General features: G+C 39.5%; 1 protein-coding gene across 3 annotated transcripts in view; it reads right to left on the minus strand.

The window, feature by feature from the left end:
* OPCML (opioid binding protein/cell adhesion molecule-like) overlaps nt 1–14,660 on the minus strand; it is a 1,158,639-nt gene that overhangs the window by 105,787 nt on the left and 1,038,192 nt on the right. For all 3 annotated transcript variants that reach the window (XM_011934706.1, XM_011934705.1, XM_011934704.1), the window contains one exon: nt 11,279–11,404. In XM_011934706.1, coding sequence (XP_011790096.1) covers nt 11,279–11,404 — 126 coding nt within the window. The remainder of the gene's footprint in view (nt 1–11,278; nt 11,405–14,660) is intronic.

Genomic DNA, 14,660 nt, shown 5'->3' on the forward strand with positions numbered 1-14,660 from the left:
ACTGAAGCTTGTGCATTTGTCACATAGTTCTCGTGTTATGGTTTTCATCTCTATCAGTTCTTTTAAGGACTTCTCTACCTTGGTTATTCTAGTTAACCATTTGTCAAATCTTTTTTCAAGGTTTTTAATTTCTTTGCGCTGGTTACATAGTTCCTCCTTTAGCTCTGAGAAGTTTGATTGACTGAAGCCTTCTTCTCTTGACTCGTCAAAGTCATTCTCCATCCAGCTTTGTTCCATTGCTGGTGATGAGCTGCGTTCCTTTGGAGGGAGAGATGCGCTCTGATTTTTTGAATCTCCAGCTTTTCTGCACTGCTGTTTTCCCATCTTTGTGTTTTTATCTGCCTTTGGTCTTTGATAGTGGTGATGTACTGATGGGGTTTTGGTGTGGGTGTCCTTTCTGTTTGTTAGTTTTCCTTCTAACAGTCGGACCCTCAGCTGTAGGTCTGTTGGAGTTTGCTTGAGGTCTACTCCAGACCCTGTTTGCCTGGGTATCAGCAGTGGAGGCTGCAGAAGATAGAATATTGCTGAACAGCAAGTGTTGCTGTCTGATTCTTGCTCTGGAAGCTTCGTCTCAGGGGTGTACCCCACTGTGGGAGGTGTGAAGTGTCAGTCTGCACCTAGTGGGGGATGTCTCCCAGACAGGCTACTCAGGGGTCAGGGACCCACTTGAGCAGGCAGTCTGTTCGTTCTCAGATCTCAACCTCTGTGCTGGGAGATCCACTGCTCTCTTCAAAGGTGTCAGACAGGGGCATTTACCTCTGCCGAGATTTCTGCTGCTTTTTGTTTAGCTATGCCCTGTCCCCACAGGAGGAGTCTACAGAGGCAGGCAGGCCTCCTTGAGCTGTGGTGGGCTCCACCCATTTCAAGCTTCCCAGTGGCTTTGTTTACCTACTTAAGCCTCAGCAATGGCGGGCACCCCTCCCTCAGCCTCATTGCCTCCTTGCAGTTAGATCTCAGACTGCTGTGCTAGCAATGAGGGAGGCTCTGTGGGTGTGGGACCCTCTGGGCCAGGTGTGGGATATAATCTCCTGGTGTGTTGTTTGCTAAGACCCTTGGTAAAGCGCAGTATTAGGGTGGGAGTTGCCCAATTTTCCAGGTGTTGTGTGTCTCAATTTCCTTTGGCTAGGAAAAGGAATTCCCTTCTCCCTTGTGCTTCCCAGGTGAGGCGGTGCCTCGCCCTGCTTCAGCTCTCACTGGTCAGGCTGCACCCGCGGACCAGCGCCAACTGTCCAACATGCCCCAGTGAGATGAACCCGGTACCTCAGTTGAAAATGCAGAAATCGCCCATCTTCTGTGTTGCTCATGCTGGGAGCTGGAGGCTGGAGCTGTTCCTATTTGGCCATCTTGGGCGCGCCCTTGACACGGCTTTACAACAGACGGTAGGCAGCATTTCCAGTTCCAATTTTACATTTGAGTTAGTTGGGTTTTTCACTTGATATGATATAAGTAATATCCATTCTCATATTTATTCCCTAAAATGCCCAGTGAAGAAGCTAAGCATCATTTCCATACAAGCCTAATTTCCAGCTGTCCTATTTCTGACATGCATAGTTTCTCAATTCAGTGTGAGGAGTATTAAGTAGAAAGTATGGTCACCTATCAAGAACCACAGCTTAAAGACATCATAATTGTTTGTTGTAAGACGTGTTATTTCATCTGGGACTTTAGAAAGAAAACCCCAGGGAATTACTACTTATTTCTTAGTGAGGGTTTTCCACCTTGGGGAGGGAAGTGGAGGTCATTGTGAAGTATTATGAATCTATATTTCTGAGTCTTCCAGGGTTAGGTTAGCACTCTGGAGTCTGGGTCAGGGCCATCAGCTTCACAGTGATGCTTGCTGAAGGCATCCGTCTGCTAGGATAGCTTGCTCTGCCCTCCTCCTGCTTGCACAAAAGAACTTCAGCCTCCCAAGGAAGAGATTCTCAGGAATTTATGACTCAATCAACTCACCCAAAAGGAGCATAAATGGGATTAGTTTTAATATTGTTAAGTTGCAAAAATACAGGCATATGTGCATGCCAAAGCAAAAATGTACGCAAGCAAAGGGGGAAAACATATGGGTACCCATATGGCGAAAAGCGCATTGCTAGACCTTCACACACTTCTCATTTACAACAAGAACCAAAGTTAGTGAACATAAATTTGCTTTGCAAAAATGTGAGAGGAACAGCTTGTTTGCCCATAACTGTTCCACTGAGCAAGATATGTATAACCTTGATTTCTTATCTCAGACACCTCTTTCTCACACTCTAGGGATTAATTAGGCTCTAAACATGACTTCAGATTAGAAACAAGGCTCCTATATGCCTTGGAGACAGACAAAGAAGTAGTAGCAAGACTGGATGATGCAGCAGGTCAACTAATAGGCAATTCCTATTAGTGGCTAGAACTGTTACCTGGGATGGCTTAGAAGAGAAATGAGGTTGGTAGGTCTCAGCAGGTTTATTTTAATTGAAGCAGAGGAACAACAGGGACCTACAGCAGACAATGGCATGAATGTGGTTTTGATTTGGAGGCTGTGCTTTTGTTAGAACAATACTGGGTGGAAGCTAGAAAGCAGCTAGACATAGGAAGGTAGGTGTGGATATAGGAAAGGCAAGGTAAGAGTATGGGTGATGCTCAAAGCTAGTGAGCACCCTTGGGTGCCCCAGAAAACAAGCAGAATTTGATTCAAAATATCATTTTACATTATACCTGTTCCAACCTCAAGCTATGGAAGCCATCTTTGTATAATATAAAGAGCTCCAGACTTGAAAATCAGGAACTAGGTTCTTTTCATAAAGCTACTATTTTAGTTAGCTGTGACTCATTTGTCATTACTTAACCTTTCCATCTGTTTCCCTCCCTGTGAAATAGGCAAACTATTCTTTCTCTGACCTATTTTAGGGAACTGCTATAAACTCACTTGAGATGATTCATGTGAAAATATTTTAGAAACAACAAATTCTTATATAAGTGTATATAGGAATAGGTTGTTAATGGAATACTAGAGACTCATTTTCCTTGTATTTCTATTTTTTGATTGTTTCATTTGAAATAATTGTCGATTCACAGGAAGCTACAAAATGGTAGAGATAGGTACCCAGCACTATCACCCAGCTCCCCCAATGGTGGCATCTTATGTAACTAAATATATATGTGTGTGTGTGTATGCATATAGTATTATATATACAGTTTTATTTATAAAGTTGTATGTGACACATTTTCTTTATCCAGTCTATCATTGATGGGTATTTGGGTTGGTTCCAAGTCTTTGCTATTGTAAATAGTGCTGCAATAAACATACATGTGGATGTGTCTTTATAGCAGAATGATTTATAATCCTTTGGGTATACAACAAATACCATTACCCAGTAATGAGATTGCTGGGTCAAATGGTATTCCTGGTTCTAGATCCTTGAGGAATCGCCATAATCTTCAACAATGGTTGAACTAATTTACACTCCCACCAACAGTGTAAAAGCATTCCTATTTCTCCACAACCATTCATTGTTTCCTGAATTTTTAATAATTGCCATTCTGACTGGCATGAGATGGTATCTCATTGTGGTTTTGATTTGCATTTCTCTAATGATCTGTAATGATGAGCTTTTTTTCATGTTTGTTGGCCACATAAATGTCTTCTTTTCAGAAGTGTCTGTTCATATCCTTTGCCCATTTTTTGATAGGACTCTTTGTTTTTTATTTTGTAATTTATTTGTTTATTTGTAAGTTATTTGTAAGTTATTATTTTGTAAAACTGATTTGTTTAAGTTCCTTGTAGATTCTGGATATTTGATCTTTGTCACATGGGTAGATTGCAAATATTTTCTCCCATTCTGTAGGTTGCCTGTTCACTCTGATGCTGGTTTATTTTGCTGTGCAGAAGCTCTTTAGTTTAATTAGATCCCCTTTGTCAATTTTGGCTTTTGTTGCCATTGCTTTTGGTGTTTTAGTACACCACGGAATACCATGCAGTCATAAGAAAGAATGAGATCATGTCCTTTGCCAGAACATGGATGAAGCTGGAAGCCATCATTCTCAGCAAACTAACACAGGAACAGAAAACCAAACACCGCATGTTCTCTGGACACAGGGAGGAGAACAACACACACTGGGGCCTGTCGGGGTGTGGCGGGGAAGGGGAGGGAGAGCATTAGGGCAAATACCTAAAGCATGCTGGGCTTAAAACCTAGATAAAGGGTTGATAGCTGCAGCAAACCACCACGGCACATGTATACCTATGTAACAAACCTGCACATCCTGCACATGTATTCCAGAACTTAAAGTAAAATAAAAATTAAAATTAAAAATAAAGTTATGAATAATTGCACTGTGGAGCTTACTTGGATTTCACTGTTTTTGCATGTACTTATTTTTATGTCTTTGTGTATAGTTGGACAACATTCAGTCACACATACAGAGTCATACAGGTACCATAACAATCAAGATACAGTACAGCTCCAACAACCCGAGGCAACCCCCTTCTGCTTCCCTTTCCTTTGGCTACTCTCACCACTGGCAACTGCTGGCCTGTTGTGCACATTTACAATTTTGACAACTCAAGAATGTTATAAAAGTGGAATCATACAATATGCAAACTTTTGAGACCAGCTCTTTTTATTCATTACAATGTCTTTCAGGTCCATCCAAGTGGTCAAATGGAACAATAGTTCATTCCTTTGTTTTGCTGTGTAGTATTTCATGGTGAGATTGTACCACAGTTTAACCATATACCCAATGAAGGACATTTGGCTTTTTGCCTATCACAAATAAAACTGCTGTATCATTCCCAGTCTACACTCAGGCCAAAGAAATGAATCAAAGACCTCAGAACTGTCAAGGAATAAGAGACAAAGACAAGAGGTAATAAAATAGTAAAAATTATCACTTTTCTCCCAAGGCTGCTCGCACATTCAATGAGTTAAAACACAAAAAATGCCCAAAACGGGGCTGGGCATACAGTATGCACTCATCATAATACCATCATAACCAGCACCCAGGCTATCTGTATGCTACATGGATTCAAAGAATGCATTCAAATGCAAATATGGCACAACTACAGTTTAGAAATAACTGTTGAGTTAGTGTTCAACAGTATTACCTGCTTTCCATTCATTTTCTCTTTTGATACCCAAAATAAACTGATAAAGTCGTTCCCATTTTGCAGTAAAGGGTTTTGAGGATCACTGAGATAAATAAACATTCGTTAAGTCACTCCGTGTGTTAACAACTCAGCCCCGGTCCCATGCTAAACATGGGTGTTATCCCATGTTCTGCCAATGGGCTAACACCACCATCCAACAGCCTATCCAATGGGCTAACATCACCATACAACAGCCTATCCAATACCTATACTCAAGTGTGGGTCAATGCATCTTTTATTCCGAGTGCTAAGAACTTGGTGATTTCTTCTAAGACTTTCTCTTTAGGAATTTCTAGCATGAAAAATGAACGCTGTAGCAGAAACAGTCGTGAATCAGTACTTTTTTTTCCTTAGACAGAGTTTTGCTCTTGTCACCCAGGTTGCAGGTCAATGGCCCAATCTCAGCTGACTGCAATTTCCGCCTCCTGGGTTCAAGAGATATCTAGAACAAAGCCAGACATTATTTCCCCCAGACAGAAGTCATCAGTGCCATTGATCACATTCCTAAAAGCTAATGCCTTTCACTCAGAGAAGGCCCTTTCCCACCACTACGTCTTATTTAGGACTAATCAACTTAGTTGTATAGATTCTTGCTCAAGACAAATTAGAAGCAGATCATCAGAAGAAACGTGGCTGCTAAAAGACAGGTGCACTGACTTTAGGAGGAACTGACAAGTCTGATTGAAAGGAAGAAAGAAAAACTACAGGAACTATGTTTAAAAGACACAAGATTTTAAACAGTATTGATGGTATTTAAGGGTCGTATTCCTAGTCATCGCAGTCCCCAAATGCCAAGATACAATCTATACGTATAATCTTGATGTTACAATATAAAATGAAGCTAAATGGCATTCACAAGACAAAAATAAACAGAATAGAACATAATTCATGTTTTAAATGCTTTCAGTACAAATAACTTGAGTAAATGCATAAAAGAGTCAGCTTTGGTTACCTGGAAAATTCACTTACATGAAATAACTTGCTCCCTGAGATATTACTGTATCTGAGTAGACTCTATGAGCAACTCACTCGTGGGTGAAGTGTTGTCATCTTAAAATCTCAGGGGAGGGGAGACAGGAAGGAAGACTTTGTTATTTTTTCCTAAACATCTGGCCTTTCCAAATCTGTCATGGCAGCGGAGCCAGGTGTGCGAGGCATCGCAGTGGATTACTATGGCATTGCGAGAGGGGATGACTACCCTCCTTAGAACACAACAGGCCCTAGGCTCTTCTTCTGCCACTCCCATCCCTGCAACTTTTTCACATTACTCATGTGCCTAGAAGAGCCTGCCAGTGATGCTGGCCCAGCTTCCCTTCTCTTGTCCTTCAGGAATGGGAAAGGAAACAATTCTTGAAGCCCAGCTGATTCACAGTGTATTCCAATCCACTTTGCTTGCCTGTTTTAGGACCTGACTTTTTCCTTTGGAAAATTTTTTGAGGCAGCAGCCTGTGTTATACAGAATAATAATTCCATCATTATTCTACTTCCTGGGCCATGGGTGACTAAGTACAGATTTCCATATATGTAAAGGCTGCTACACAAGTGCCATACCCTCTAGCAGATCTATATAAATATTTTTAGTAAGCCATTGCCTGCTATTGAAAAAATTAAGTATAGATTTTTATATCTAAAGATTAAGAATGAATACACAGTCAAAAGCTCAGCAGTTTGCACAGAAACAGCAAAACCCCAAAGGGACGTTTGCATAGTGCTTTTTGTTATGTTCACAACATTTATTCATGATCCTGGTAACATCCAGCTTTCCTCAAAAGTGAGGCACGTGTCCTCAGAAAATGCCCAGGTTCTGGAAATCTGGTACACTTTCAATACTGCCAAGGAGACGAGAGGTCGACAGGGCTCCCGCAGCTTACTCAGCCTAGAGAGTAGAAAAGCTGGGAAGTCTTCAGATCCACCTTTGGAAACTTGGGGATGTTTCCAAACTTTTACCCTACTTTGGTAAGAAGGATATGTCATTGGTTTGTTTGTCTTTGTGAAACAAATACACCTGAAAAGAAAAGTTACTTCAAAGGGGTTCCCCAGAAACGTCAGTGATGGGAGTATTTACACCACCAACATGAGCAAAGGCTACCCAGGCTCCTCTCACTCCCTTGCCTCCTCCCACTCCAATCACTTTAATCACTTACCAGTGCAGTTTCACCACCTGAAACCTTCACTCTTCAACCATTACCATCTTAGGTAGAGACTGCATTTCTGTATTTTGAGCTGTATTTTTTCCTTCATTATATCTGTCTACTTTTTATATTTCAGAGATTCCTCATAGTTTCGGATCCATCAAAGCTTATTATTATTTTTCTCTAATGTGATAATGGATTTATTTATTCATTTATTTTTACCTCTTTTCTACAATTGTAAGGGGTCAACAGCATGTACTCATATTGCCATCTTAAACTGTAAGTGTGATTGTTACTATTTTTAATTTTAATAATCTGCTTATTAATGAAGGCTGATTTACTCGTCCCTGTTTATAGATCCCCAAATTTAAATCATATATTTCAAATATATGCATTAGCTAACTCCTCCACCACAATCCTACTGGAATTTCAAAGAAAATATCATTGCAACCTTTATTTCTTATTCTTCCATGCTAAATCAATCAACAAATTTTTCTAAAAAATGCTGTTTAATGTTCCAGTTTTATTGAATGTACTTCTAATCTTTTAAAACAACTCCCTGATTGCAAGTCAGAAGGAGCATCCTTCTAAAAATAAATATTGGTAGCCACCCTGCAGATGCAAATTTTAAACTTACAAATACTTCATATTCCAGAGCTTTTCTTTTTTTTTTTATTATACTGTAAGTTCTGGGGAACACGTGCAGAACGTGCGGTTTTGTTACACAGGCATACACGTGCTATGGTGGTGTGCTGTACCCATCAACCCGTCACCTACATTAGGTATACAATTGAAATGCTACAGAGAAGATTAGCATGGCCCCTGTGCTTTTCAAACCGGGAAACAGTTTTTTGGAGATCAAATGCTTAAATATCATTGAGAGAGGGAAGCGGAAAGACAACAGTGAAAATGAAAGACAGCAAAGTTAAGGCCAAGCCTATGAGAAAACAAAGGCAACTTCCAAGGAGAGCACGGCCTGTGAGATTTAAAGAAGAGAGGGGTCACTTAAATTTAGGATTTTCCAGTGAGGCTAAATTGCAGCTATTACATTCTATAAACGATCACGAATATGAATGAATCCCCCTTATTTTAAAAGGGAAATCTTACCGGTGTACCATTATAAAGAATTGCTTCAGAACATTTACATAAAGTCAAAATGCGTTTTAAATGATTTCCAAGCTTAGAGAACTGTGTGTTTAGGATCAAATAACTACATTCTGGGATTTTAAGCATTTATAAAGACATTTGATTTTACCACACATATTCAAGTTGATCTGATGGTTAGACACAGTTTTGTATATAATATAAATCCAAAATTATCTCTAACTTTAGGCAAAATTATCATGGAACCAATGTCTTTGGGAACATTATTGCTGTGTTTATATTAAGTTTGAGTTTTGCGATATCCCTTACATATACTTTAATACTCTCATTAATTTTACTTTACGATATAGAGACATTCTAGGTTTTAATAGCTGAGGTCTTTATACCAAGAATATTAGGCTAATTTATTAGCATTATCTTTCCCTATAACAAAGCAGGAGCAAAAATATGTGCTCTCAGTCCGCAAAGAGAAAAGCAGCAAAAGCTTGAATGATACTCCTAGTAGAAGATCCAGTCTCTTATTTGATAAGTGCAATGAAATAATTACTGTTTCAAATTAGGAAAAAAATTCAGATAATTATTGTCTACATTTCTGTATATTTGTATTTCAAATTTAATTGAAATCTAATTACCAACAATAAAATACACTTACTTTTTACAGTTGTATTAGTTTTGACTAATTTTGACACCAACGTAACCTTCAAGATACAGAACTTTTCCAACATCCCCCAAAATTTCTTGTGGCCCTTTGCAGTCACTTCTCCCCAAATCCCTACCCGAAGTAACCACTGACTTGACTTCTGCCATTCCAGATTAGTTTTGCCTGTTATAGGATTTCATGCAAACAAATTCATACAGCATGTGTTTTTTAATTTTTAGCTTATCTTCCTCAGCATGCCATTTTTAAGATACATCCATTTTGTTATGTGCATCAGTGGTTTGCTCCTTTTAATTGCTCAGTAGCAATCTGTTGTTAGAATATTCCACAATTAATCTATTTGCCTGTCAATGGTTATTTGGGTTATTCATAGTTTACAGCTATTATTAATGAAACTGCTAAAAACATTTGTGTACAATATACATTTGTGAGCATATGCTTTCATTTATCTTGAATAAATGCCTAGGAGTGGAATTGCTGGTGCGTATGCTAAGTGTATGTTTAACTTTAAAACAAAAAATGTGAAACTGTTCCCCATTGTGCTTACATGTTTTTACAGTTGCAGAGTTGATATATAAAGCTTCAGCTGATCCACATCCTCACAACACTCGATATTATCAGCCTTTGAAATTTTAGTCTTCCCAGGGATTATACAATGGTATCTCATTTTGGTTTGATTTTTATTTATACGATTAAGATGTTAGTCGTATTTTTGTGTACTTATTTGCCATTCACATACTATATCTTCTTTTGGAATTGTCCAAATTTTTTGTTCACTTTGAGGTGGAGTGTCAGAATTGTGTTGGAAGAATTCTTCATATACACTAGATGTAAATTTTTTGTCAAATATATGCACAGTAAATGTTTTTATCCAGTCTGTGACTCCACTGAAGGTTTTTAATTTTGTTGAAGGCTGTGATGAGTTAAGTTACAACCCTATAAAAATGATACCTTGAATTCCTAACCCCTGATACCTCAGAATGTGACCTTATTTAGAAATAGGGTCTTTACAGAGGTAATCAAGTTAAAATGAAGTTACTGGTGTGGACCCTGATATATTATGGCTTATATCCTTCAAAGGAACAACTTGGACACAGATGCATCTAGAAGAAGGCCATATGAAGATGAAGGCAGAGATCAGGGTAATAGATTTACAAGTTAAGCAATGCCAGTGATTACCAGTAAGCCATCAGCATCTAGGGGAAGGACATGGAATGAATTCTCCCTCAAGCTCTTGAAAGGAACCAACCCTGCTGATGCCTTGATCTCAGAAATGTGAGGAAATATATTTCTGTTATTTAAATCACACAGTTTTGGGTATTTCGGTATTAACATGAATTTATCACTTTTGTTCTGTCATGGTTAGGGCTTTTCTTGTCCTGGCAAATCTTTATCTTTCTGAATATTACTAAGATTTACTCTTACACTTTCTTGTAGATCCATATTACTTTTGAATGTTACGTAGGCATACTCCACACATTTTTCCCATTTACTTGGTTTCATGTTTGAATTTTTAATGCCTGAGGAAGCTCTTGCTTCTTGTATGATTCCTAGAATTAATCACAGCTTTTAGTAGCAGTGTAAATATTTCAAGTGGCTCTGTGCCCATCTCTTCAAGTTTGGCTTGGGGCAAGTTTTATTTCCAAAAGGACAAGCCCCACTGTCCTTCTGGTTCCTTTGCTATTAAGTGGGAAATGGTTTTAACCCATGTTTTCATACCAATTATTGACTGCTCAGCACAGTCATGCCCAGATGCACTTAACCATTTCCATCATCCTTCTTCCACTCAAGGTGAACTATTTATGGACAGGTCAGACATGTGTGGCTCTGGATAAACGTCCTAAAAGTGCTGAAGCAAGGAGATCCTTTTCCTCCTGGACACACAACAATGCCAAACTTCTCCACGGCCACACTAATACCCTTGTGCTCTACTTCCAGGAAGAACAAACCACCAACTGACCTACCTCTACTTTCAGAAATTCACATCTTCATTGGAAGTTATTCTTACGTCCTTTGTTCTTCATGGTTTGGAAAACAGAAGCCATCTAAGGCCATAAAAATGACTGAGACCATAATTTAGCAAATTTCCTCATGAATCCTTCTTTTGAAATGAAAAAGCCAGCAATTGGTGCATATTGCCTGCTTGATTTTATATGACTGGACTACAAAATGTTTTCTGATTCCTGAAGCTCTGTTGTGCATAAGAGCCAAGACTTTAACATACTACCTCTGAAAAGGTCCTCCAGGTCAGCATCTTACCCTTGACTGACAGGTGTCTCCATGTCACAGTTGGCTCTGGTCTGCCAATAGCAAGACACAGCAGGGTCACGCTGCTTCCCTCGTTCACAGTGATGTCTGAGGAGATATTCATGATCTGAGGAGGAACTGGAAGGAAACAGGATAGAAGAAATACTTGAGAATAATTCTTCGCACTTAAAAGGAGGTGTTAGCCTACAAATTTTGTATAGCATGTTTTTATAATAAATATTGTTCACAATAATAAATTTCAAGTTGCTTGATTTGCCAAGGATAGGGCCATAAACGTTTGCCTTGTACTTATGGTAGAAGGAGCTCTATATTATACCTTGGCGATAGCAGGAGGCAGATGTGGGAACACTGGTGGGAAGCAGAGGACCTGAGAGAGGGTGTGACTGTTGATTAAAAGGCGAAATCAAAAATATTCACAAAGCCTTCCAAGAGCTCCTGTTTATCCCCACGTTTATTGTTTTTAGTGGAATCAGTGGCGTAAGCTGATAACTATGAGGGAGCATTGTCCTCGGCCTCAAGCCTTCCCCAGTATTGCACTCAGAGTGCTGATAACACTGAGTTGGTTACTATTTTCCGAGCATCACGGACCCTTTTAAAATCTTTGACCTTGAACAGGTTGTTCCATCCTGGAATTATTTTGTTCCTCACTTATTTTATCCCGAAAATTCCTCATCATCCCTTAAAACACATCCTTTAAAACTCAGTGAAATTCTCTGACTCTCTTGATAGAGTTAGAAAATCCTGGATCCAACCAGCAACTCATGTGTGTCCTTACTACTATTGCAACCATGAGATTGTACTCCAAATTGTATTTTTTAAGTGGCATCATATCCTAGTGGTTAGGAGCAGGGTTCTGGATTCAGATAGACCAATGTTTCAATCAGCTTAATTCCTTACCTGCTACATGACCGTTAGCAAGGTGACCTGCCTTTGTCCCTTTGAGCTTTATTTTTCTCACTCGTGAAATATGGATGATAGTAGTAACTAAACTCACAACACGGTGAGTTTAGGTGAAATAATGGCTTAGCAGAGTGACTGATATAAAGTAAGCACTCAATAAATGTTAGCTCCTAAGATGACGATGACGGCGATCATGATGATGTCAGGAAAAACATATTTCACAAACAACAGTTTTCCTCTCATGAGCCAGGACCATGCCCATGTACCCATAGCACTACAAAGCCTAAAATGACACCTGGTCTTACTCTCTCACCTCCAGGCCTAGATTCTCTTCAACCCAAAGGTCAGTATTGGAAAACGCCTAGATTCCTTCTCACCTCTTATTTATCACCACCACTGTCCTAGTTGTTTCTCACCAGTTTTCACAGAGATAATTGCAGTAGCCTCCCACTGGGAACCTTCCACCCGGCCTCTTTCCATTTTGGGGTCCCACAAATCTATTCCCTACACATAGCCAGAGCAATCTTTCCAAGTAATCATGGAATCAAACTGCTCTCCTCCTTACTCCTTTACCCCAGAATGGCCTACCACGTTTAACAAACAAACCCTTCTGCATGACCTGAGGTCTCTGGAGTCGAACCCCCAAACCCACCAACAAACCTCATCTCAGGCCCCGTTTCCTCTAACAAAGCACATGGCACACACTGGCCCCTTATCTTCTCCTGAATGTTTTAAAAGCATCAGCACTCCCATAACTTTTCTTTTCTTTGACTGTCTTTTCTTGATTCCCTACCAACAGATATGCCTCATCTTTCAAAGGGTACCCCAACATCCTCTCTCCTCTGCCATTTGCCCTAACCTCTCCCCACATCCTGAAAGCAGAAGCAGTCATCTCTTCTGCTGCATTTTGTTTAGACCTGTCCCAGGGAGGGCTTTGAACATGCTCTAGGTATGGCAGTTTATTGTCTTCTGACTGTCTCTGCACCTAGAGAATGAGGAGCTGGAGGGCATGTGTGGAATCAGACACATCTCTACTCCTCAGTGTAAATCACAGAGTCTGAAAACAGTACATACTTAATTTCTCTTTGAAAGAAAGATCCAAAACAGATTGAAAAGAAATCCCAAAACTAAGGGAGATAAAGCTTTGAATGGAAGATTTTAGATACTCAAACCTTTCTTTCTGATTTTCTTTCAGATCCTCAAATAAAATGAAGATAACACAGAGTGGAGGCTCCAGCCTGCAGACATGCTGATTTATTTGTACTGCCAATTTAATTGTGAATTATTAATTACCAAACAGGTACAGTGCAAGTCAATTCCAAACAAACCTGAGCTGAGCTGATGGCAAAGGAGAATTATGGCAAATGCTGAATTCAGATGACTTTGCAGCTTGGAGTTTTATGCTGCTGAGACCTTACAAGTAAGTCTTTTCAAGGAGAAGCCATGAGTAACAAATAGAACATTTGAGCTCTTAATCTACATTAGCAAATAAATAAAAATTGCCTATCTTACAAATCTGCCATATTTGGGATTATTTCTGCATTAGGATTTGGCCAGAAATTTCAGTGCACGTATTTTACCCAAATACATGCTGGGGAAAAAGAGTATACATTTTAGCTACACTGCATTCTCTTGAGAAACAATGTTCTACCTGTTTTTTTTTTTTTTTCTATATTTTCTAGCTTGTTAAAAAATAGTTCTGGGTTTAGAAATGTCAATACTTTTTTCACTTCTGTAAAGCAACAACTTGAGTGCAACTTCCAAAATATTCTCAAAATAATGTCTGCTTCAGCTAGAACTGTTAGGTCATCTGAAGTTTTTTGTCTTAATTTTTTTTTCAGACCCTAAAGGCTCCCTAACAGTAAGTTACACACAGCTGGGGAAAGCACATTCACTGAATGGAGGCAGCTATGATGCCTCAGGATAGAACTCAGCACAGCCACCAACTCAGAACTGGTCTTTCCACAGACATCGTACCTCATCCGATAGTGTGAAGGATGCTGGATTAAGAGATATGTAAAACTCCATGGATGCTTAGCATGGCATCCTCATTGCTCAGGTGGTCAGTCTATGTTACTCATGAGGAAAGAGCTTCCTGAAGCAGGATCGCAAAGGCTAACCGAGACGTTCCTGCTAAGCCCAGGGAGTGTTGTGTGCCATCCTCTGTAGCTCCGTCATGTTCTCTGTCATTGTCTCCAAGGAGGAAAGGTAAGTACAGTTGTAGGGTGTGGATCGCTAACAGAAAAGGAAGTGCGGAGGATGAACTGGCAGAAAGGGAAGTTATTTCTCCTCTGAATTACAATATCCTTAGAAACTAACATTAATAGGCAACTTTGTTGTTTTCAAATTCCTTGTTTATTGAGATAAACGAGCTCCTTACAAATGGTGAGATAAATCAAATATTCTCACCATCAATATTGAAGAAACTGAGGCATGAGGAGATAAATTGATCAAAATTATAGGGTCAGTAAAC

Source organism: Colobus angolensis, unplaced genomic scaffold (assembly GCF_000951035.1).
Source record: "Colobus angolensis palliatus isolate OR3802 unplaced genomic scaffold, Cang.pa_1.0 Scaffold137, whole genome shotgun sequence".
In the NCBI taxonomy this organism is placed as follows: Eukaryota; Metazoa; Chordata; class Mammalia; order Primates; family Cercopithecidae; genus Colobus; species Colobus angolensis.